The 25,176-nt window shown below is 39.8% G+C and overlaps 1 protein-coding gene across 7 annotated transcripts in view; it reads left to right on the forward strand.

Annotated features, from left to right (window-relative positions):
• The first annotated feature begins 1,567 nt into the window (after positions 1–1,567).
• Positions 1,568–25,176, forward strand: part of ltbp1 (latent transforming growth factor beta binding protein 1) — a 164,489-nt gene continuing 140,880 nt past the window's right edge. For 4 of the 7 annotated variants that reach the window (XM_023296177.3, XM_023296186.3, XM_035942162.2 and 1 more), the window contains exons 1-2: positions 1,568–2,250; positions 10,540–10,610. In XM_023296177.3, coding sequence (XP_023151945.2) covers positions 1,907–2,250; positions 10,540–10,610 — 415 coding nt within the window. In that variant the 5' untranslated portion in view covers positions 1,568–1,906. The remainder of the gene's footprint in view (positions 2,251–10,539; positions 10,611–25,176) is intronic. The other 3 variants (XM_023296191.3, XM_023296202.3, XM_023296211.3) reach the window with 1 other exon arrangement.

The following is a 25,176-nucleotide window of genomic DNA, read 5'->3' on the forward strand; positions in this document are numbered from 1 at the left end:
TTTTTTTGCTGTATGATTCAAATTAATGTTTGCAAAATGGCAATGACTGCAAATAAAGATAGACATACACATACACAAAGACAGACTCTGTCACATAACCCAAAGGTAAACTGATAAGTGGTTCTGAAGGTCAGTGTTGCCATCTTGGCATTGCCTGACTCCTCCTATCTCCTGGCTAATCCAAAAATCAACAAAGAGGTGGATTTGAGGCAGGCCTTGCAAATATCTCAGAGCCATGGACTATTCCTATATCAGCACCCATTTATCACTTAAAGCGGCCACACCCTTAATTATGCATAACTTTCAGCCTTAATACTATTTAAACAGGTAAGGTATTTTAAAATTCACCTCGCTACGATTGTCACAAACAGGAAAACTAGCAATACAGACCAAAACTATTTTTGGAGCAGGCTCTAAAGATGTTTGCTTCCACTGTAAAGTTGTTCATTTTAGCTGCAGGGGTCTGTGGAGATTGACTCACTTTTGGAGCCAGCCTCAAGTGGCCCTTTGAGGAACTGCAGCCTTTGCTACTTCTCTTTGCTTCATTTTTAGCTCTAACAGGTCAACAAAATGTATCTGCAGCAGAGAATCAGTAGTTTAGCGATTGCAGCTGTCGGACTGCATTTTTAGTTAGAGACAGTAATGGGTGATAAGGTTGGGGTACTCCCTTAGTCATCCAGTTTGGTATGTCATGAATTACAAGGATGCTAGAAATGCAGTCATATAATTGTAATTAGGAAACTGTAAGATAAGATAAAACCAGATAAGATAAAACAAGTTAAGATAAAACAAGATAAAACAAGTTAAGAAAAGATTAAAAACAAGTTAAGTTAAGATAAAACAAGATAAAACAAATTAAGATAAGATAAAACAAGATAAAACAAATTAAGATAAGATAAAACAAGATAAAACAAGTTAAGAGGAAACAAGTTAAGATAAAACAAGATAAGATAAAACAAATTAAGATAAGATAAAACAAGATAAGATAAAATAAGTTAAGATGAGATGAAACAAAATAAGATAAAACAAGTTAAGTAAAGGTTAAACAAGATATGATAAAACAAGATAAGATAAAACAAGTTAAGAAAAGATAAAACAAGATAAACAAGATAAGATAAATTGACATGATTGATAATGTACCCACATTTCTGTTACTACAGCCAAAGCCTTATTGAGAGAAAAGACCAGTGCTAACATGATGATTTTAATATGACTCAATATATCACAACATTAATAATATTTACTGCTGGGCCTCCATCACTGCCACCTGCTGAGGAGTGACTCAGGCCCCGTTCTGCTGTGATATTTGTGGAATAAAGCCAGTCTGCTGCTAAGTTTCAGAGTTCGCTCATTTAAAGTGGAAGTCAGTATCACCTTACAGAGGCCCGACCGGAGAATGTGTGTGTGGGTGTTGAGGTGGGCCAGGCAGTGAGCCTGTGTGTGCTTCGGTACGGGTCCCCTGACACCCTTGGGCCCCAAGAAGCAAACGTTGTCGGGGTTGGTGTAGCTCCCCCTCCTGACGTCACGTCTGGAGGCAGGCTGCTGCTCACCTCCAACAGAGAAACTTTCTGGAGTTCAGGCTGCTGACTGAGAGCCAGTCAGACTGCAGCAGCCGGAGAGGCTCAGCGACAGACAGAGACAGACAGACAGACGGACAGACAGCTAACTACACCAGAGCAACATTCCTACATTACATGCCCTGTTTTATTTAAACTTTCACAACGACTTTCTGGGCCACCGTTAGCTTGTTCGGTGCTTTGGCACACCGGGTCGGAGGCTGCTACAGGAATATGTTCAGGAACACACAAGTTTTTCTCACTCTTAAGAACTGAGAGGAGTTTTTACACAACTTGGACATTTTTCTAACTCCAGCTAACTTTTTCTTTACTTTGTCGTCGGTGTGGACATGGCTTGGAGAACATTCGGCCTCTTGCTTTCCCTCGGTCTGGTACTCTCTCCGGTTCGTGTGTCAGCGGAGCGGCAGAAGACTCAGAGCGGCTTCAGGAGGCTGTATGTGCTGCAGCCCGGGCCGGGGCCAGGGTCGGCCCGAGCGGACGGTTCAGTTCGAGTCAGCTCCATCTCGACGCGACACGGCCCGGACAGGCAGCCGCACACATACAACGTGGAGCTCACCGCCAACTTCGGCGGGCCGGTCCGGACCCGCAGGATGGGGAACCAAGCGGCCGCAGTCCCGCAGCAGCAAGCAGCCGTGAGGCAGAGCGAGCAGGAGCAGCTCATGAAGCTGTCCGGGTAAGAGGCTCTGGATCAGGGTCAGGAGGGAGGAGTGTTGGCTGCTGGTGAATGACAATGAACTTCATGACTTCTGGCAGATTTATCACAAACCAGGCAGTTCAGAAAAGATTTTAAAAGTTACACGCAAACAGCTGGACACTTGTATGCCGCACTAAAGGATATACATCCTGATGTACAAGGTGATTCTCCAGTTAGCAGAGGATAAAGAGTGTCTCTCCTTCAGTGTTCTGCAGCACAAAATACATGTGTCTTTATTATGAGGTGCTGACTGCTCTCTGACACTAATTGGAGTTGACAGTGTTGATTTGAGAGTTTACTTGCACTCTCACTGTGCAGGTCAAACAGTGTGTCACCCGTTAAATGGACTATGTCTGTCTTTGGATCAAATTAATACTGATGATATTGCCTGACTGCATTTGCTGGATACCAGATGCACCCTAATTATTCTGAACTCAAAGGCAGTATTCACTCTATGCTCTGTGAGAGAACAGAAGAGTAGGTATTCTGTTGGTCTGGCTCAGGTATTTCTTGTAAAGTATGACTGAATCACTGCTGTACTGTTGTCTTCCAAGAGTAGAGTAAGCTGAAAATAGGAATAAAGTATACAGGAACGTCACACAAGAAACACGGTTATCTGTTAGCAGTTCTATAAGCCCTGCGCACTCTTGGGATACCCACATTGCTGTTTTCACTACTTCTGCCTGATTAGGCCTCTCCTATGTGGGAGGCTGCGTTGACTGACCCTCCTCTGCTGCACCTGTCCAGACCTGCTTTCACTGCACGTCATTCTTCATATACATAAAATTACTTCAGTCTGTGAGACTGTTCCTGTTGGACATGTGTAAATCTAAAATCTAGAATCCCTGCTTTTTGGAACTGACATCTTGAGGGCTATAGTGAGTAGCCAATCAAGATCAGAAACTTAAGTCCCAACTGCTTGAACCTGTTCTACAGATATGTGTATAGACTGATGGATATAACCATCATGGTGTTACCCACTGATTTGTGCATTACTGTTTTCAGGGCTTGAGTTTAGAAATAGACTGTCATCTTGCTTTTTTTTTTTTTTTTGCCTTTCAGCTTTAAATTAGCCAGGATAGTATAGAGTAAGACAAGAAGGTAGGGAGAACTGTAGGGGAAGGACCTGCAGCAAATTCTAACCCATGGCCACTGTAAAGTGCCAAGTCACGGGCCACCTGTTTAACCACTTGGATCAGACTGAGAATTCAAGGACACAACAGTGCTTATTGTCTTATTTTACTCTAAAGAGGGAAAAAAAGTTACAAAACAAACACTGTTGTATTCCAAAATATTTGAAAGTAGTGATTGAGACCATAAATTTATTAGGAAAAGATTTACTGAAGTTACAAATTAAGAGAGCTGTATGGTAATTATCTCTTAGACTTCTATACAGTCAGACTTCTTTCTGCAACCAGACAAGTTGCCCCCAGCTGGCTTTAAAAAGAATGCAGATTTAAGGCACTTGTGCACTGGCTTCACTTTTCAGACCTGGAGGCTATGTCTGTCTTTTATATGCAGCCAACAGCTATGAAAAATGGAGTAATCAAAGTGTGTTTCTTGTGATACCTGCAGTGTGAAGAGTTTTGGTGAAGCTTTAGAATCATGACAAGGTTACCTTGAGATCAGTTCTCTTTAAATAGTGACATGTGCTGTAAGAATGGACCATTAGGCTTCTTACTAGTTCACTGGGTACGGTGACCTCACATCATTGCATTATAGTTCCACCCAGTTTTAACCAAGCATAGCCGAGGCTTTTTTAAAATTAATGGCACCACTGGCCACATACAGCCCAATTTGATCTCAAGTGGACTGGACCAGTAAAATCACAACATAATAACCTATGAATAACTACAACTCCAATTTTTTCCATTTGTTTTAGTACAAAAAAGTGCATTCTGAAAATGTTCACATTGAATGAACTGTCTTTTTAAGATAAGAAAACTTTGCCATTATATACAGTGTACAATGGAATTCCAGATGACTTTATCCCCTTTAAACATGCAAGATAAATAAGTTAAGAAAAAAAACTAAATAGTGATGTAAAAGACATGAATATAAATCTTTCCAAAAAAATGCACAAAAAACTGCAAGTGGCAGCATCGAACAAAAGAACAGAGAACTGAAAAAGTAATATAATGGCAGATGCAGTGCAAAACATTATGAACAACCTGAAAGAAAAATAATTGACAAAAATGTTCAGTTTCAACAACATTATACCTCAGTTTATCATTTACACATTACAACTTACAGATCACAGTGTATCTGCAAAAGCACAAAACAGTTAGTCACAGGTATCTGGAACTGAGCAATATAATACTTTATGATCAAACCAATGTGTCAGTTACAATTTGCAGTTAATGTCTTCTCGGTAATTTTTTTTTTTTACACTTTGCAGTGTGGGCCAGCTTGGACCCTCTGGTGGGCCGGTTTAGGCCTGCGGGCCGTATGTTTGACACCCCTGCTCTGGAGAGTGTCTTTGCGTTACAAACCATAACAGGCTGAAGTTCCACGACAGACAGGGTTTGATTTGGGTGAAACTTAAGCAATGTGGTTTTGTGCTTATCATATAACAGCAATACATAGAGTTATTAACTTCACTGTTGTTAAATTCAGATGATAACAGGTCTTCTTTGCCAGGCCATTCCAACAGAAACGCTGATGTAAATGGTAACACGAATGGGGGCTGCATTCCAGTTAGTAAGGCTTTTGGTATTGTGTGTGCTAACTGGCTGACATGACTTAAGTGAATACCTAATGGAACCCAGACATCATTAAGGCTATTAATTACACTTGTGCTTTTATTTCTGTGTCACAAATATCCTGTTCTACTCATGTGTCCTGGTAAGACACAACAGTGAGTCAGCCTTAACGCCAGGAGCCTAAAAGTGAATCAGCAAAATGGAATACAGCTGTAATTTCTTTATTATTTACACCTGTGCTTTACTACTGCAACTTGTCAATGTGTCTGGTGTGAAAATAGCTTCCCGCAGCTGTTATAGCAAAGGAGCTGCACCTTATCATTGTTCTTGGTTTATTGAGCAGAGGTCTAATTATCCTAAAGAAGTTAAAGGACCCTTGTAGGGCCTTTAAAATCAACCTGTGTGCAAGTGAAAAAAAAGGAAGATGTCAATGATTTGGTCCATCCGCTAATATCTGTGGATGGAGATCTCTAGTTAACAAATGATCCATTCCATTCAGAGCAGGTAATTTCTGTTTACTTTCAGTTAGACTGAAAACAAATGTTTATAATTACTCAAGTAAAATGTGAAGGAAGCCTACACTTATTGTCCCTGTATGCACTGCTCGCAGGCTGCTTTGTGCGACCACTTTTTATCTCTCCACTGCAGAGTGCAAAGTTAGTATGACAGCAGATAAATGGGGAAAACACCAAGTGGAAATAAACTGTAGTTGTCCCTTGAGATATTGTTTTTCTGTGAAATACTGGCTACATTGACCGTAGAATACACTGTTTTTTTTCACGCACACAGACTACATTTGGATGGCACCATTTGCTTAAATATTTTTACATCACTCAGCATTTGTGCGTCTTTCATCATGAACTTTTGCTCATGATTATAAATCTTATACCAAGGAAAATGGCTGCTAAACCATATATTTCATTTATTGGCACACTCCTAGAAGAGTCCACTGGAATGCCACTATGATTTTAGCCATTCTTTGTGTGGATAAAACTGTGGGTGTTCTTTGTTTAAATATCCTAATGATTGCTTACTGTGACTGATGACCTTTTAATGGTTTACTGCTGTGGTTAATTTAGCATGAACAGAAGCATTTTTATACATTCATGATGATCTTGTGTAAGACAGACTGTAACCACTTTTCTTTTTCTGTGGACAACAGACAGACTAGTGTATTTGTTGCAGCCTATTTTTTAAATGTGAAAGTGATGTTGCAGTTAACAAGAGGCAATATATAATTAATAGTCTACTGTGTAGAGAATGACCTGAATATTATACTGATGCCAAATGAGTGACAAATCTAGCTCTTTAAACATTTGATATAAATTGTCAGTGAGCAATATATGCAATTGCAAATAGCTGTGGTGTGAGATGAAAGGGACATTTCATTCTTAGTGGGGACTGAAGTCAGTGATAATCAGTGATTTAACAAAAGCAGTGGAGAGAAGTCACCATTAGGATAATGTGTTGTCTGCTAAAAACAGAAGTTGAGCTGCTGTGTTCTGAAGTTGGGGACAATCTAAAACAAGAAAAGCACTCAGAGAGTGCAGTACTCTGCCAAGGCTGCTCAGTCGTATGATTTCCGACAGCTGAAATCTTGAAAAAATTCGTGGCAGAAATCACGGCATCACAGAATGTGGCCATTTAATATAAATGTACCCACAAACAAAATTACCTTGTGCTGAGCACAGGCGCGTGTTATGCATGTGTACATTATGCATGGATACCGAAACGTGTGACCTAAATATGTAGCGGGCGGCGGGAATTGATGAGACTCAGAAACACCCTAACAATTTAATCAATTATTCCCTGTATCATTTCCGATGGATAAGTCCCGATAAGTCCGCAATGGTTGATTTGTTGTAGGATTGCAATCATGTGATCATCAGCAGGCAGCTGACGTAATGTTCGCTTGTTGTCATAGTTACAGTGCCGCTGTACCGCTATCTCGCAATGATACAGAAATCTTTAACAAATACTACATGGATCCAGACTATAAGCCACATCACTGTCAAAATCAAATCACTTGGTCCTTGTGTCATGTCTGACCTTTCGTGAAAATTTCATCCAAATCCGTTTGTCCGTTTTTCAGTAATGTTGCTAACAGACAAACAGACAGACAAACCAATGCCAATCGTCACATAACTCTGCTGAGGCTCCACCTCCTTGGCGGAGTAACAATAGCTGAGTTTCTTGAGTCACCAGGTCTCAGTTCAAGGTAAATCTGTGAGTTCTTTGCTTACTAGTGAGAAGATAAATTGTGATGCTGCATAATTTTAAAACAGGGCTATGTATTTTCATGCAAGGCTACTGCAGACTGAATGTGGCCTTACGTGATCAAACACTAATCCATTAGAGGCTGTGCAATTTCTCAGTCCATATGAGTTCAATCATTCTGGTTTGTTTTTTGCTCCTTGTGTGTATGTACGTGCTTCATAATGATGTTGCTTGGAGCCATACAGTAGTCTTGTATTAAACATACACTTTGGAATAAACCCAAAATGTCTGTCTGTTCAGTCTGAAACTGACAGAATGAGAAGGAAAACAAGGCAGCAAGACAGTATGGAAGCAACGAAACAAGGATGGAAGCAGCCAAGAAAACATTAGTGTTTGAAGAAAAGGGTGTGAGATACACTTTCATCTTGTCTGTTCTAAGCTAATACAGTCATTCCATTATACAGTCAGTCCACTACTGCCTGCCTTATTATGGAATTTACAGACAAGTGACTGAAGCAGCTGATTTCACCCTGTGTGTGTTTTATCTTTTAAACCACCATTACGGCAGGTAGGTTTTGTTCGTGCTAGGAGTCTTCAGACAGAGTAAACGAGGGAGAACAACCAGTAGGATGACACAAGGCCCCCAGACTGTGTGTGGTCCAGCAGCCTGTCCTCAGCTGCTCAGTTTGTGGCCTGGCAGAATATTTTGATATGTGATTAGTGAATAAAGTACAGCTGCGAATTTCTGTCACCCCCATTGAAAGCAAATGACTCTTATCTGAATCATTGCAAGGCTACACAATGCTGCAAGGAGGAGGTAGTGGAGTGTGTGCATCTGTAGAACCTGTTTTAAAGTCCATCTGCGACGGAAATGGGTCTATAAGTACACTGATAGTATTACTATATGCAGCAGGTGCTGCTATTTTTTTCCTTTGTGCAGATTGTGCTGAAGCCACTTTTTTGTGATCTGTGTCTTTTTCTTGTGTCACGTCTAATTGAGTGCTGACTGAGTTAAAAGAAAAACGACAGCCATTTTAAAACATATACTTAATAGGTTTTGAATAAATTACAGGCAAGAAGTAAGCAACTCATACATTATCGTTGAAAAGTTTGGTGTCACTTAGAAATGTCCTTATTTTTGAAAGAAAAGCATTTTTTTTCAATGTAAATAACATAAAATAAATCAGCAATACAGTCTAGACATTGTTAATGTGGTAAATGACTATTCTAGTTGGAAACGGCAGATTTTTTAGTGGAATATCTCCATAGGGGTACAGAGGAACATTTCCAGCAACCATCACTCCTGTGTTCTAATGGTACACTGTGTTAGCTAATCGTGCTGTAAGGGTAATTGATGATTAGAAAACCTTTGTGCAATTATGTTAGAAGATGAATAGAAGTGATAGTTTTCATGGAAAACATGAAATTGTCTTGGTGACCCCAAACTTTTGAACGGTAGTGTATATGCAGGACTGTTTTACAGCCAACTTTCAAGTGTTAGAGCTTCTCACCAGCTCATAAACAACCCTCCCCCACCCACTGGGGTCGACCACTGCAAATAAATCCCTAAACTGTGGCAAACACTGCAGTGTTCACTCACATCACCTCACTTAGACTGACACCATGACGCAGGTCAAACCAGCACTGGCAGTGCGTGTGAATGGATCAGTGCATTTCAGATGACCATGCTTCACAACCCTGTTCTTTAGTGACAGATGTCTCATCAGAGATGAATGGTACTGACGTTTGAACATAATTTCATCAAGTGGAAGAAAAGAGGATGAACAAAAGAAAAAGAGAAAAAGATGAAGATATAAACAACAGAGAAAGGAAAAAGAGCTCCGTGTTTGATGATCTGAAATAGAGTACATTGTATCCTGTACGCGTAAAGAAGGCTCTATCTTTGCATGTTAAAAGGAATAATAATAGTCATAGTAAGAGAGCAGGTGGTTGTTGCCGTCAACATTGGATTTAGGAGAAATGGGCAGGTGCAAAGACCTGAGCCACTTTGAAAAAGGCTTAATCATTATGGATGACTGGGTGTATCTTGAAATGGGTTGCTATGGTGTGTATCTTCTGATGGTTGTCTGAACCAGGGTGCTACCCCCTAGTTTGGTGTTACTTGTGTCACCACCTATATCTGTGAGTATGTGAGGGCCTGTGCATGCAAAGTTTATGTTGACATGAATGGTACTTGCGCTATTGGAGCAATAGTGCACATGCTCAGCAGTAGTGTGTATGTGCAGAACATGTAGATATGATATAATGTGTGTGTATGCAATGGGGTCTTCTAAGCAGACAACTACAGAAATAGTACAATAACAACAACTAGTCATACATAAGTGTTAGCAGCTGTCTGTCTGTGTGGTGGCTTTAGGCTTAAAACTGACATGCACATGATGCATTCGCTTGCTTCTGCAGTGGCAATATCAGTGCAGTACTGAACATTGTAAGCATATGTGGGATTGTTAACACAATTCAGCTGTAATCCAGTTTAAGTGTTCATCAAGTATTCAGTGTATAAATCACCAGTGCAGAGAACAAACTATGACAGCTGTCCCATACAAATGGGACCAATGCAGTTTGAACACCTGTTCAATACACCCATGTCTTATATGCTAAGGTTATCAGTTTTCACCTATAATGTGGCTTAATTCTACTTTATTTTTCATTGTAAACTCCTAAGAGGTTCAAGAGTCGGTGGCTCATTTAATTATTTCAGCCACTCACTTTGATAATGATGTGAGTTCGGAGTTTTCAGGTTGGTCATCCTTCCTACAGCTGGACTCAGCCAGGATCTTTTCCAAACCAAACGTTTTAAGATTCAGGTTGGCTCTTCAAGCCTAAAAACCTACCACAACGCTGTATCCAAGTCATATTTACTATCACAAGGCCAAACCACGTCTCATGAGGTCTGTGTTAGGGAGGACGTCCTAGTCTGGAAAACATCCGTTGAGAATTTGTAGAGCCTGACAGATTTGTGCCACAAAGCGAGATAACTATTGTGCAGCATTTAGATAATGACATGATTTGTTTCAAATTTCTCACACCCTGTTGACACCACTGCAGGTGTTAAAATCCTCAAATGAGATATTTTTATTTATTTATTTTCCTGAAACCTAATATAGTTTTTTCCGAAGGTCAGAGACCTTAGCATCAAAAAGCCAGAGCTGAGGCATGTTTTTGGACTGGCTTTGCAGTTTAGCTGGAATCTTCAAAGAGACAGAGAGGGTGTCCAAGAGAGAGTCCGACATCAGTCAGCATGTTCTCCTTTCTGCTGGCATGAGTCACATGTCTGCATCATTGTGTCTGGTTGTTTCATCTGTATCTGCCTGTTTTGTGTTTGCAGGGTGAATGTCTGTGGAGGGCAGTGCTGTCATGGATGGAGTAAAACTCAGGGATCGCAGCGGTGCACAAAGCGTAAGTCTTCACTAAACTCCTTTCAACACAACGGCATCTGCACTTTAATACAGCAGCTCCGAGCTGCACATAAACATTGGGTCCTGGCCAAAATGCTTCAGGCGTAAACCGTGTTCTTTCAAATGGTTGATAACAGCTTTGAAACCCTGTACCGCTGTAGTTTCTCTAATTTTCTTTGTCATTATACTCTTCTGATTTTCAAATGTATTGTTGTAAATGAGAATATTTTATTACATGTTATTCTGTTATTTTCTAAAACTTGTATAACACAAAAATGGCAAAAGCAGCAACAAAAATAGAGCTAATAGCTGAACAAAATTCTGTCTGTATGTAATTATCAAACCACTTTGCCTAATCAGTTAGTGTTTGTTAATTGCTCTCATATGAAGGCACCGCCATCTTGGAATTTGGGAACATCATGTTCCCCGCTGCAAAATGTTTTTAAACTGGTCGTGTTGTATGTCTGTGGTCAGACTTTACATCTCCATAGAGTTATATCTTGCGAGAACCTCTGTAAGCTTTTCTGGCAATACCATCACATTCTTTATCTTTAAGGGCAGTGAACATCACGTTTCTCAAACTATTGCCCATTAATATATGTCTAATAATACAGCAGGCATAAGACCATTTTCCACTGCAGGAACTTGTGGGCCATTTTAATACAACCTGAAACTTTGAGCATATTCCCACCATACAAACTTTCTAGTGGAACCTCCTTAGGGCCATTTTCAGGAGAATAAAAAAAGTACGTTTGTGCTATGCAGGTTTTGACACTGTTGGTTGCTGATTGATTAAACTCAAAGAGGACAACAAGCACAATTACTCTGGCATCTTGATGTCCTTGTGGAGTAGTAGTCTTCTCCTCTTGCATATCTCCATCACCAGCGTAGTATTTACCAAGTAGTCTAATATAACATGCAGCGAAAAACTATTTGGACCCCTTATAGAAATCTTCTATTTTTGCATATTATTCACAATTAAATGTTTCAGATCATCAAACTAGTATTTATATTTATTAAATGTACGACAGAAATAATCCACAAAACTGAAAATGCAGTTTTTAAATGATGATTTATTAAAGATTTATTGAAAACCTATGTCACACCTGTGAAAAAGTAGTACCCCCCCTGCTAAACTTAATTACTGGTTTTCCACAATTGGCAGCAACAGCTGCAGTTAAATGTTTGCTCCAGCTTGTGATCAGTCTTTTACATCACCATGGAGGTATTTTGGTCCACTGTTCTCTGCAGAATAGTTTTAATTCAGCCACATTTGGAGTTTTTGAGCATGAACTTCCCTTTTAACCCTTTGATGTGCAGTGTAAGTCAGGAGATACCCATTTTCCATTGGATTTGGGTCACTTTTGACCCATGTAGTGCATCAAAGGGTTTAAGGTCTTGCCAAAGTATCTCAGTTGGATTCAAGTCTGTACTTTGACTCTGCCACTCCAAAACCTTAATTTTGTTTTTTTTGAGCCACTCAGGTGGATTTGCTTGTGTGCTTTGGGTCATTGCCATGCCGCATAACCCATTTGTGTTGAGCTTTAGGTCATGAACTGATGGTGGATATTCTCCAGGAGGATTTTCTGATAGAGAGCAGAATTCATGGCTCCATCAGTTATGATAAGTCCTCCGGGTCCTGTGGAAGCAAATCAGCTCCAAACCATCACACTACCACCACCATGTTTCACTGTTGGCATCATGTTCTTCTTGTGGAATGTAGTCTTAGCTTTACACCAGACTCATCAGTTCACAGGATGTTATCCTAAAAGTCTTGGGGCTCATCTGGATATTTATTTGCAAATACCAGGCAAATCTTCATGTTCTTTTTGGTCAGTAGTGGTTTGTACCTTGCAGCTCTGTCATGGACCCATTTTCTCCCAGTTTCCTCCTTATTGTGGAAACATGTAGACAGACCTTAACTGAGTCCAGTGAGGTCTGTAGATCTTTTAATGTTTATCTGGGCTCTATTGTAACCTCCTGGATTAGATGTCAAGGTGCACTTGGAGAAATGTTGGTAGGCTGACCGCTCCTGGGAAGGTTCAACACTGTTCCGTGTTTTCCCCATTTGTGGATAATGTCTCTCACTGTGGTTCTTTGGAGTCCCACAGCCTTAGCAATGGCTTTGTAACCCTTTCCAGACCGAATAAATATCAGTGACTTTGTTTTATCATCTGCTCTTGAATCTCTTTAGAACGTGGCATCACATGCTGCTTTTTGAGACCCTTTAGCTGCTTCACAATGGCAGATAAGTTCTATTTAGTGATGTTTAGATTCAACAAGCCGGGCAGTAATCATATGTGGGTGTGGCTGGTGAAACTGAATCCAACTGCCAAATGAATTTGGTCATTTGGCAGATTGGTAGCTTACTTTTTCACATAGGGTAAGATGTGTTGGGCAGCATTTTTTATTCAAAAAATAAAATTATAATCTAAAAACTGCATTTTGTGCTTTCTTGGGTTATCTTTGTCTTAAAATTAGTTTGATGATCTGAAACATTTAAGTATGACAAATATACAAAACTGGAAGATTTCCGTATGGTAGCAAATACTTTTTCACGCCACTGTAACTTCTTTTTCTGAGCTCCCACTTGCTCATACAACTGAAGTTATTTGCTGTAGCTATTTTCTATTGTTCTACTGCACTTGGAGTTAACACTGATCATATATAGAGCTAGATATAGGAAGTTGTCATGCCATACATTGGTTTGTACAGTAGTAGAGTCAGTTTGAAGCCCAGAGTTGCACCAAGTAATTGGGTGCCACATTTTCTGTTTGGAAAACATCAACCACACATTGACTAAAGTTAGCTGCTTTACCTGTAATATGCCAACAACACATATACCATAATCAAGCACAAACATTAAACTTCTAAGAGTCTCCTTAGTGTAACTTTACAACCACAGACATTATTGTGTGAGCCTTTCAACTTTAACTGGACTCTCCAGAAGTTGAAGGCAGGGCGATTTCAGGAGCTTGGGGGAGCCAATCATCTGTCACACTACAGACTTCAAAGCACTTCTATAATCCTTTAAATCAGAAGCAAAGCAATATTTTCCAAAACGACCCCCAACTCACTAATTACAGAACCTGAATTTAGAGACTGAGACAGTAATGATTCATAGAAAAAACATTACTGGGGTAATGCTTCTAAAGGGAAGATGATGCTTTTTGTGTGGGACTCAGTTGAAGCTGGGGTCTGATGGGGGTGAATCATTTTTTTTTGTCAGGGGAAATCAGGAGTGGACCCAGATGCAGACACACTCAACTCAAACTCATGACCATGGCAATTTTTAGTAAATAGGTTTGTTTTGTTTGCTTCATTTGTGCTAAGTAATTTACTTATTTCTAATATCTAACATTTCTCACACAGTTAAATCCTAGTTTAAATCTTTATACCATCTCCATCATCCAGTGCGAAACCGCTTGAGGGCACTCTGCAGTTGTGTCTGTGTTTTGTCTGAACTGCATATTGGATGGTGGGATAGTGTTGAACCCAGCTGGTGTTGGGGGGGAAAATGTGTCGACCATTTGATGTAACTTTTTGAAACTGTCTATTGACATTCACAGCCACTTCACACTGGGATTGGCCAGCTTTGAGATCTGAGGCAATTTCCAGGTGTTCAAGCAAATGCAACACTATCCTCGTCTAAATTTTTTGCTAGTATTAACGTTTGGTTCTATATTAAGAGGCAAGAAAATACCTTGGTTGCTGACTGCGATAGGCTGCCAACACTGGTATGTTGTATTTCATAGGGTCACTTGTGCTTGTTTTCTCATGGCTGTTTATCTGTTCTCAAGTGGTTTCGACTACACACACATTTTCCTTTTTTTAGATGCAAATGTTTTATAAATAAGAAAACATTGAGAAATCCCGTGATCTGGTTAATATGTACTTAAACGTGAAACCTGCACAAGCATGCATTTCATGAATGAGGCCAAGTGTCTAGACGTTTTATTTTTTTCAATTGGTGCCTGTCAAGTCATGAGAAGACTGTTATTATACTGTCCTACTGGCGAGAGAGCACATGTCTTCAGAGTGAAAAAGAAACTGATTTGAAATGGATTATACCTCTTGGCCCAGACACATTGGCCAGATCATTTTCTTATTTGCTGGGTCTTGCCAACTCATTTAAGAAGTAAACTGCTTTTCTCCAGTGTTGTGCCCTTTTGAGTTCCTAGTGGGAAAACGGTTGTGATCTCTGGATAGCTCCAGGAGTCCCCATATGTTCTGTAGATCTCACATTTGCTAGCCTTTTCATTTTAAATTCTACTCTAGGTATGTCATCTTCAGTGTGTATTGTACAGCAGAGGAGCCATTAAATAGAAAATGCACAGTGACAAGTGGCACTTTGTGTTTGATGAAATAGTGACCGTCATCACAGGGCTTGGGGATCCACTGTTACTAGTGAGCTGAGTGCTGCCATAAGGGATGCAAACTTTAAACAATCATGACAGCATTTTCAATCAACGATCAGGTAATTATTATCGAGAATGAAATATAAAGTACATGAGTCCATCTGCTGAGTTTCTTTAGACCATGTACATGATTTTTGCATCAATATTAAATATTTGTTGGCCACTTGGCAATAGGAATGCTGTCCTAACCAATCCTGGTCGGTTTTGAGAGTGTGAACGTATGTCGGAAGCTAATAACTGCCACAGAAATCTTTTCATGGTAGTCTGTTGCTGTCTAATCTCCAACCATGCTCTCTGACAAGATAGTGTTCTTTGAGTTCACATATTTTGGTCAGACTTTAGTGCAATTGCTTTAAAATCTGGCAAGGCCATGCATGGTTCCCAGAAGGTAAATTCTAGTCATTTTGAGGTTACCTTGACTTTACTTCTCCTACTGTGACCCCATAACTTAAGTTTATTCAATGGCTTTGTTGTCTATTGTTGATATTGTAAATTACAGTAGTTGTAATTCCATGGAATTTTCTCTGGTCCTAAATATCTGAATGACCTCATTGGCTTTCCTCTAGTGTCACCCTAAGGTGTGAGTGTTAACTTTGTACACAAGCTCTTGCAAAAAAAATCATGCATCAACAGCTCCTCATAGGATGCACCCTGTGTAGTTTGGTTGATGTTGCCTCTTATCTAGTGCCACTCTCAGGTAGCAAAATAAGGAGGACAGTCATGCAAGTCTTTGCTCATCGCCTCTGAAGATACACTTCAGTTTTTCTCCTCGGTGTGAAACGATTTTAGTGTGAGTGAGCAGCCCATATCAGCTGGATACTTGAAGATACGCAGCATGGGTGGAGAAACTCCTTTTGTTTATACAGGCACAGGAAACATTGCACAAACTCTCTGGACAACGACCAATAGGGGACATTCCTCAGGGTCTCTGGCATGGACAGTCTGTCATCTATGCTTCCCACAGCTACATACTGAAGTCAGAGTTCTATGGGATTCAGTGAACAAAGCTGTATTTTCTTTTTGGACCAATATATCTGCCTCAAAAGAAAATAATATATTTCAGGTGGTACGTGTTAGTAGTGCTGGGCGACATGGAAAAAATCCTATATCACGATATGGATTGTTTTATATTACGATAACGATATAAATCACGATATACCACAATAAAGTATGTTTCCAGTTATTCTCTGAAAAGTTTGAGGGGGGTATCCGGATATTAATTTTGGATCTCGAAATTAATACCAGGATACCACCATCCAGCCTTACAAGAAGCATGGCAGTAGAGCTGACATCGCCTCCAATCTAGCCAGTACTGCATCTAGAACTCTACATTATTGAGCGTAAGAATTTAGACCTGTTCTGTATTCAACAAAGGTAAACAGATTCTTGCATAAACAGCCGGTAAAACATGTAACAATTGTATCATTATTAATATTCTGTGGTGACTTCAAACAGATCTCTTCTCCACTCCCTCACTATAAACAAGTGACCGAACAACTGACCTGATTTTGTTCTGGTTCTGGCCACAGGTCAGATTTAGTCACCGTGCATAAAGGGTTCTTTCATGTTGTCACTTCAACCCCCACATTTTCTGCGGACCTAACCATGACAGACTTTCTTTTCATGTTGAAGAACACAGAAGAAGCAGTTGAAATTTCTCTCTTGCAATGTTTCCAGCAGCCTGTTAAATCACACGTTCTGTGACAGAGCACAGAAAAGACCCAGCTATTTACAGATACAGCTATAATCTATTTGTCCATCTGTATATGGTTTACCTTGTTATTACTGCAGACTTGTAACTCGGTGTTATTAATGGCCGTCAGTCAGGAATGTTCCTTGTGTTCTTCCCTGACCCCAATAAATAACAGAAATGGACACAGATGTATGTTGGATATTTCCTTGTTGATGCAGAACGGTGTTTCTGTTTGCCTCTTTCCTTGGCAGTCATAGTTGACAACATGTGATTCAGCTATACAAAACTCTTCTGATTCAGGAGAAATGATCAGGAGACATTCCATGCACTCGTCCAGACTGGATGAAGTCAAATGTTGGCAGATTATTAAATTGCAGGGCAGAATAGCACTTTGTCACATCCACTTTAGGTGACCATACCATGATTATGTCACTGACAAAATAGCTCTGCAGCTTTATTTAGTTGCTCAGTTGTTTACCTTCCTTCAGGAAAGCTGGAAAACATAACAATGAGGACTGGTGTATGGACTCCAGCATGTTTAAAGGGTATGAATTTAAATAATGAATCTGACCCAGTGCCCCCCTACAACACAGGATTATAGCTTTAGTGCTGTAATAAAGCAGGACCTGTCTTACCGATATTAGAGATATCCTGAGTCAGTTTCAAGGATCGATACCGTGGCTGATCAAGGTATATATTAATGAAGCATCAATCTTGTGAAATGAAGACGATAAATATTCATTCTTTTCTTTATTATATGCGACACCTTAGTCTGCTACCATTGCAGCATACAGTGAAGCATTCCACTGCAAAATAGGGCTGCGTGATAAACATGAGCACTGGACGATGTGCATGCCCAATGGTCACATAGTGGGAAGTGCAATGTGAAGTAAGGCAAATGTACTCAAACACATCATGCTACAAGTTTTGCTGCTTGATACAAAAAGTTAATCATCATGACTAATTTCAATGAATAATCAACAAGAGAAGTCTTTGACAGAATATAATTTATCTAATGTAAGGCTTCGTGGATACGCTGATTTTGTTTGTTTATTCTGAAAATGAACACGGAAGAGGAGATAAACAGTGAAAAGGAAGATCTGATTGCGAAAAAGAAACTTTTGTTGTAGTGCTACATCAAATCCTAGTCCACATTTTGACTTCCAACAGTCAAACGAACATGATCGACTGTCGTACTGAAGTTTGCACTCATAGAAACCTCTGCTCACAGAAGATAAAATCTCTAGTTTTCATACTAAAGGCTTCTCTGTGCACAGCTGCTCAGTTTGCATCTACTGTAGCCTGAGTGGGAGGCATTTAGGGATCATAGACAAATTGTAGTGCCTCTCGAAAACGGGAGCAAGTGAGATGTTTTAGGTACAATTCTTTGCATATTTTACTTTGAGTACATGTACTGAATTCAGGTGAAGATTATTATAATTTTTTTCAGTTATTTTTTTGGCTTTATTAGACAGGTTAGTCGAGAGGCAGACAGGAAAGTAGGGAGAAGAATGGGGGAAAACTTGCAACAAAGGCTTTGAGCTGGAATTGAACCCAGGGCGCTGCATCAGGTTACCTGCTAAACTGTCTGAGCTACCTGCATGCCCGGTAAAGCTTATTTTAAATTTTAAGTTGATGTAGATTTGTACACTGGATTGAAAAGTATTTTAGTGCTCTGTTTTTTAAATGAAAAGTACAGTAAAATGATTTGCCTCGAAAGTCACCGAATAATCAAAACAATTACTCGTGATCTCGATCAAAATATTTGTCATTATAATTTTAGCCGTAATCATGCAGACCTAGTCAATTGAATGGAAATATTTCAGCTATAGAGAGGATGAAGTTGACCAAAAGCAGGTATTCTGTCGGCAGTGTCTTTCAATTGTTGGCACTAATGCGGCAACACGACACATTTGTTTTACTCTTTACATCAGCATCACAAAAGTGTATAATAAATGCAAAGCCAGATCTAAATGCCATCCAAAGTAGCAAACTATTCTGGTTGCCTTTGCCAGAGTTATACCATATGAAAAAAGGTCTAAAAGGTTTGCACTTTCAAGTTAAAGATCATTATTCAGCTTTAGCTAATAAGTTTTGATGCAGATGCACTACTTTACTAAATCTCCAAAGTCACTGTAGAATGATTCATTCTCTCCAAACCTTGTTCAAGTCATCTTTGTCTTCCAACATCAATCCCTGTATTTTTTCACATTGCAGTGTATAGCGCAGAAAACCAATGTATTGCAGTTCAACCGTTTTCAGTTTTGTGCAGCTCTAGTCCATAAATTCATGTAGGAGTTTCTCATTTTTAACTCAGAAATGACAAACCGTAGCGATAAGAGGTCAGCATTAACTTTCAGGGTATCTTTATAATAGGCCAAGATGAAACATGGTGTCTGTACTCTGCCAAAGAGTGAAAAAGCTCTGCTCTGTAACACCACTATACAATAACAGCATTAGCAAAATGAAATACTTTTTAGCTAGTGAATCCCACTAGCTCTTGTGTTTTGACTGTGAATTTGACTGTAGAGGAAGTCCATGACAGTCAGCACTCCTTAGTGTCCTTTGGTCTTCAAGTCAAAGCTTTGATGTGTGTTTGTGTTCATTATCCTGCTGCAGTATGAATCCTTCTCCACAAAGATGCAAACCAGAAGGTGAAGTAGGTCTCTGAAGAATGGAGTGCTGCTCCTCCCTGGTCAGGAGATGATTTGCTGCAGGTGTTACACTCCAGTTTTGCAAACATCCCCAGACTTGAATATTCTCAGCAGCATGTTTTACTGTGGGTTTGATCCACTGTGATGTTTTAGATTGCCGTCAGTCTAGCCATGATTTGATATCGAGAAAACTCCTCTTTGTTCAGAATAGCAGTCTGACTCTTTCACTTAGTTCTGATACCATGTTTCCCACTATCACAGTGCAGCTTAGTCCACAATGTTCTCCAGAAATATTTCTTCCTCATTTTACATGTCAGAAGTTAAATGTTTAAAGTTAAATGTTTCTAAATCCTCACATTTGTTGACTATTGCCAGATTTGCATGAAAATAGGGCAGATTTTTTTGGTCTCAGACTGTTTATTTCTTTATTTAATAGGGACAGTGCACATTGATGAGTGTCTATTTAGGCAGCAATAGACATAAATTTGCCAGATTATAACAACAATGCTAATTTACATCCGCAGTCCCTAGGTAGGTAAAGAAACAAAAAACATAACAGTGAAACATACGACAATAGGTCACAATAAAAGGACAATAGGTCGCATTAAAAGGATAGTAGATCACAATAAAAGCACATTTCAAAAAGTACAGAAAGAAGTTAAAGGCCAATAGTCACAAGACTGGTTCACTTTTTTGTTGGACCTCACTGTATCACATTGTATTATCAGCATTTAGGTAGGCATAAATGAGTACCAGCTTGGGCTTCATATGAGCAAATACTCTGTTGATAAAGGATCTCTAATTGATAATATACTTTAGTGGTGCAAATGTGTGTGTCTGGTGTCCAAAGGAAATTGCCAAATGTATACAATAATAACCTAGCATTGCTATTATGGATATGTTTACAAATCTTGTGATCTCACTCATTATAAATGGAGCCAGTACAGAATGCTGGTTCCTAGTTCATGAAATTGTTCTAGATTTTTTGCTTCTAAAAGTATTCTTTTTTTCTGCTGTTATTTCAGTTACAGATTCAGTCCTAAATGTTTTATCATTCATTCATGCACTATGCCTTTCTTAGGTCAAACAGTTGGGTTTGGGTTGAGTACAAAGCTAAAGCATTACGCCAGGCTGCTTCTGACTCCTAGAGGGTGGCTCTAGGTTGTGAAATAGTTGTAGAAAGTATGAAGAGAATAGTATTTCTTCCTCATCCGGTTCGGTCTTTTTACACATGGCAACGTCTTACCGCAAAAAGCATAAGGCTAATGGTGCCGTCTCCTTCGCTCCTCCCCTCCCAAAAACATCTTTTCTCCATGTGGGATGGCTAGAAGAACACCTGGCATCTTGCTGACTCAAATGATTTGCTGCTCATTGCCTTGTGGCCAAGTCCATTATAGCTCATTATTATGTCCATCAGCACGGACGGTTGAGGTCTCTGTGCTGAATACAAGCGTTATGAAGTGAAAGGAGAGGCGCAGCAAATGTTGAGCAATGTGTCTGACATTTCAGTTCACAGGGCATTGGGAAAGTCGAGTCGATTAAGATGTGACAGTCGCTGGTATTGTGTCTGGTTCCTGTCAGTGCTCACCCTACTTAACCGCAGCTGCAGATATGAGCTCTCTGAATTAGTTACCCAACAGTGGAATGATTTCCTGCAGCGAGAGCTAATAGCCCGCTGCAGGTAGTAACATCACTCAATATTTTCCAGCGTTGTTCATCTCATTGCCAACAGGAGAAGCTGATTTTTCTTGATAAGGTCTATGTTGTAGCTTCCTCACTCTCATTTTAATGGTTTTCCTTTTTGTAAAGAAAGGCTTCGCTGGTTTTTAAGATAGGAACAAGCCGCTGCAGAGAAATGCAAAGAATGCACAGCTGAGCCAGAGATTCAACACACACCTGGAGGCTATGAGGTGCTGAGGAAATAAAAAAAATATGCAAAGAAGTCAGGAGAAGTCCAGGATGCTACCATAACAAAAGTTTTATGTGACGAAGAACAGGAGGGGTGATTGTGGAGCATTGGTAAAGAACTATCACGGAAAGATTTCTAATTAATCTGCTAATGAGACTCACTTCATTTTACTTCATTCATTAGTGTGACATTTTGTTCATACTTGAGAATTCCTTCCTGTGAGGCTGTGGCTATTTTGCTTTATTTGCAGTAGTGGCTGATGTGTCCTGTCCAATTCATTTCCATGGATGGTTTTTGCCGTTTTTTCTCCCCATTTTTTGTTCATACTTTATATGGACGTAGCTAGCTGTAGATCTCCTTACGTCGTAGTAAAAATACATTTTCCAAGTTCCAATCTTGTGACCCCATGTTACATGTTCAGTGATCTCTTGTGATCCATCCAACCACTAGCTATTATTCTGTATCCTGCTTTACGCTGTGGTGGTTTGTCAGGGCCTGGAGCTTATCCTAGCTGACTTTCGGTGAGATGGGGAACACTGTGGACGGGTAGTCCAGTAGTCAGACATAGAAAGGGTCAAGATAGAAAGGCAGGCAACCATGCACACTCACGCTCACATCTACAGCCTATTTTAACCAAACCCACCAATTTACAATCACTTATTAACATCATCTTTGAACTTTGAGAGTAAGCTAAAGCATGTAGAGAAAACCCATGCAGGCACAAGCAGAACATGCAAACTCCACACAGACAAAAACATCTGACTGCCAGGTTCAAACCAGGCTCTTGTTTTCCTATTTCATTCTATTTATTTAATTTATTTACATAAATTCAAGGGCTGCACAGTGGTTCAGTGGTTTGCACTGTCGCCTCACAGCTAGAAGATCCCTGGATTGCATCACGGCCTGGGCCTGGAATCTTTCTGCATGGAGTTTGCATGTTCTCCCTGTACACTGGTTTTCTCCAGGTTCTCCGGCTTCATAGTCCAAAAACATGCTGAGCTTAACTGATGATTGTAAATTGTCTGTAGGTGTGAATGTGAGTGTGATTGTTTGTCTCTATATGTAGCCCTGTGATAGACTGGTGACCTGTCCAGGGTGTCCCCCGTCTTCACACAAAGTCAGCTGGGATGGACTCCAGTCCCCCCACAACCCTAATGAGGATTAGGTGGTGTATAGATAATGGATGGATGGATGGATAGATGGATGGATACATGAATTCAGACTCAGTTTGGAGTTATTTAAAATCTCACCAGTCTGATATGATTTGGTCCACTAGCTAACTTTGTCCATCTTCTAAAACTGTGCTTGACAGGCTTGAAAGGTAGTAGATAGCAGATGAATATAACAATAGGAGGTGTTTTTTTCCCTTAAGGAATATGATTAAGGTCAAATATACTTTGGTCACTGTTCCCATTATGCTTATTGAGTTTGATGCGTTATTTGTTTTCAACACAACTTTCTTGTAGTGAACAACGCACACAGTTTTGTTCCTGGTAGCTGAATCATTTCTATCATCAGATCAAAAGTCAAATTCCTGAATAAAGAGTCTTGTATCCCAGCCAACAGTTCCCTTTTTGATTGCACGTTTCCACCATGCCTATGTCATGACTATAGACTCTATGTAAAAGGTGGATGTCATCACCTTGGAAACACCCGTTGGTTTGTGAACTATTGTTGTGAAGCCATAAGTCTGTCCATTGCCATCTTGCTCTTTTGAAAACAGATCTAACAAGTAAGGGGTGGATCTGACTGAGAACTTGAGTAAAACTACACACACAGATACAGTAGCTGCCTGTCAATCACTGATAACCTTGTTTTAAAGCTAACCCTGCTTTATCATCTGTTTTCCTGTAAATGGGACCTTAATTTATACAGTGAACATCAGGCTGTATTGAAGGACACTTCAAACTAGTGATTGAGACCAACAACTCATTAGAAAAAGCTTTGCTGAAATAGCAAGTGAGAAATAAAGTTAATTTCTTATAGACTTCTATGTAATTAGAAGGGGTTGTGACTTTTAGTCTGTTAGAAAAATGCAGGTTTAAGGCAATTGCATCATGATTTTTCAGTCTCGGAGGCTATGTCCATCTTTTGTATTTAGTCTATGTTCGTGACTGATTCAGATTTGCTTTTGATTTTTAAACAGCCTTTAATTGCAAAAGTAGTGTAGGATTTTGACACTATTGAAGATAGCACTTTTGGGATTTCTAAGTCCCTCAGTATACTTCAATATACCTTACATGATACTGGCCAAGCCTAACTCTCACCAATACAGTCAAACTGGTAATGTACTCAGAGGAAGATAGCAAACAACACCCACAAAACTGCAGTATCCTCCTTGGTATGTCAGAGCTGCTTTTTGTATGTGTAAGTGGTTGTTTGCCGTGTGATGAATACATCACATGAAGTATAAGAACATTCAGTGCATTACTGTGACTAGGATTTTTAATAAGATAGGGTTTCTATAATGTCATTGCTGGGTTGTGGAAAGATAAGAGTATCTTACGCCAAGAGGATTAGTGAGGCCCATAGATTCTCAACAGACAGTGTTATCAGAGCTAATCTGAACTCTGAGGGCCAGCAGTGACTAAGATGATGTGGAATTCAATACCTCATATATCGATGTCATATCTTTCCGCTGTTACCTGCTTCTGAATTCAGTGAACATCTGTCCCAGCCACATACAAGGTTACATTTACCCATAAAGTTTGAGTAGTTTTCTTTCCTGTTGAATTTTAAGGCCTTGCATCAAGGCAGTGACACAAAGAAAATCATTGTGCCTTAGTTTCTGCTTTTCACTTTGGATGCCAATAACATGAACACAGACACACGCACGCACACGCACACACACATACACACATACACACATACACAGAGTATATTTTTTAACTCTTATAGACCCCTACCAGACCTGAGTGTGGGTGCAGGGGGGCTCCCAGAACACCAGGCCCAGCATGGTTTGATCAAAAGGGCGATGGCATCAGCATGACTGATCTATTTCCTGTCCCCACTTAACAAGTAAATTACCATCACTTACTCCGTCACCCTTGTCACAGAACAGAGCTGTTATGTAGCTGACCTCAGTCTGAGAGTGAGAGAGAGGGAAAGAGACAAAACTATTCGCAGAACAGATGGCAGCCTCAGCTCCAGGCCAGAGAGGGGTGGGGGAAATGAAAACTATTTACTCTAGTTGGAAAAGAAAGCAACAAAGTGTCACCCAAAGTGGAAAATTAACTGTGAGGTTGTTTGAAAATGCTAACATAACTCAGCTCTGGGGGGGAAAGACAGCAATGATGTCATCTTTGAGGTAATCACTTTATGGAAGATGGGTGTAACCCAACTGATATTAGATGTTGAAAGCAGAGACACTGAGGCTGCTGTTTAATATATACACTACTGCTCAAAAGTTTGGGATTGCCCAGACAATTTCATGTTTTCCACGACAACTTGCACTTTTATTTATGTGCTAACAAAATTGTACAAGGGTTTTCTAATCATCAGTTAGCCTTTCAACACCATTAGCTAACACAATGTAGCATTAGAACACAGGAGTGATGGTTGCTAGAAATGTTCCTCTGTACCCCTATGCAGATATTCCATTAAAAATCTGCCGTTTCCAGCTAGAATAGTCATTTAACACATTAACAATGTCTAGACTGTATTTCTGATTCATGTCATGTTATCTTCATTGAAAAAAAAAGATTTTCTTTCAAAAATAAGGATATTTAAGGACAGTGGTAGTGTATAGTGCTCTATTGTACAGTATTGTGAATTCTGTGCATTGTAGTCTATGCAAAAATTTTTGCCTCATCTTCATCGAAGACATGTTTTGCAAATTTTAGTGGCAATTTGGAGGCAACAACATAGATAGGGCTAAAGTGTGACCACACCAG

This window comes from Amphiprion ocellaris, chromosome 16, assembly GCF_022539595.1.
Source record: "Amphiprion ocellaris isolate individual 3 ecotype Okinawa chromosome 16, ASM2253959v1, whole genome shotgun sequence".
In the NCBI taxonomy this organism is placed as follows: Eukaryota; Metazoa; Chordata; class Actinopteri; family Pomacentridae; genus Amphiprion; species Amphiprion ocellaris.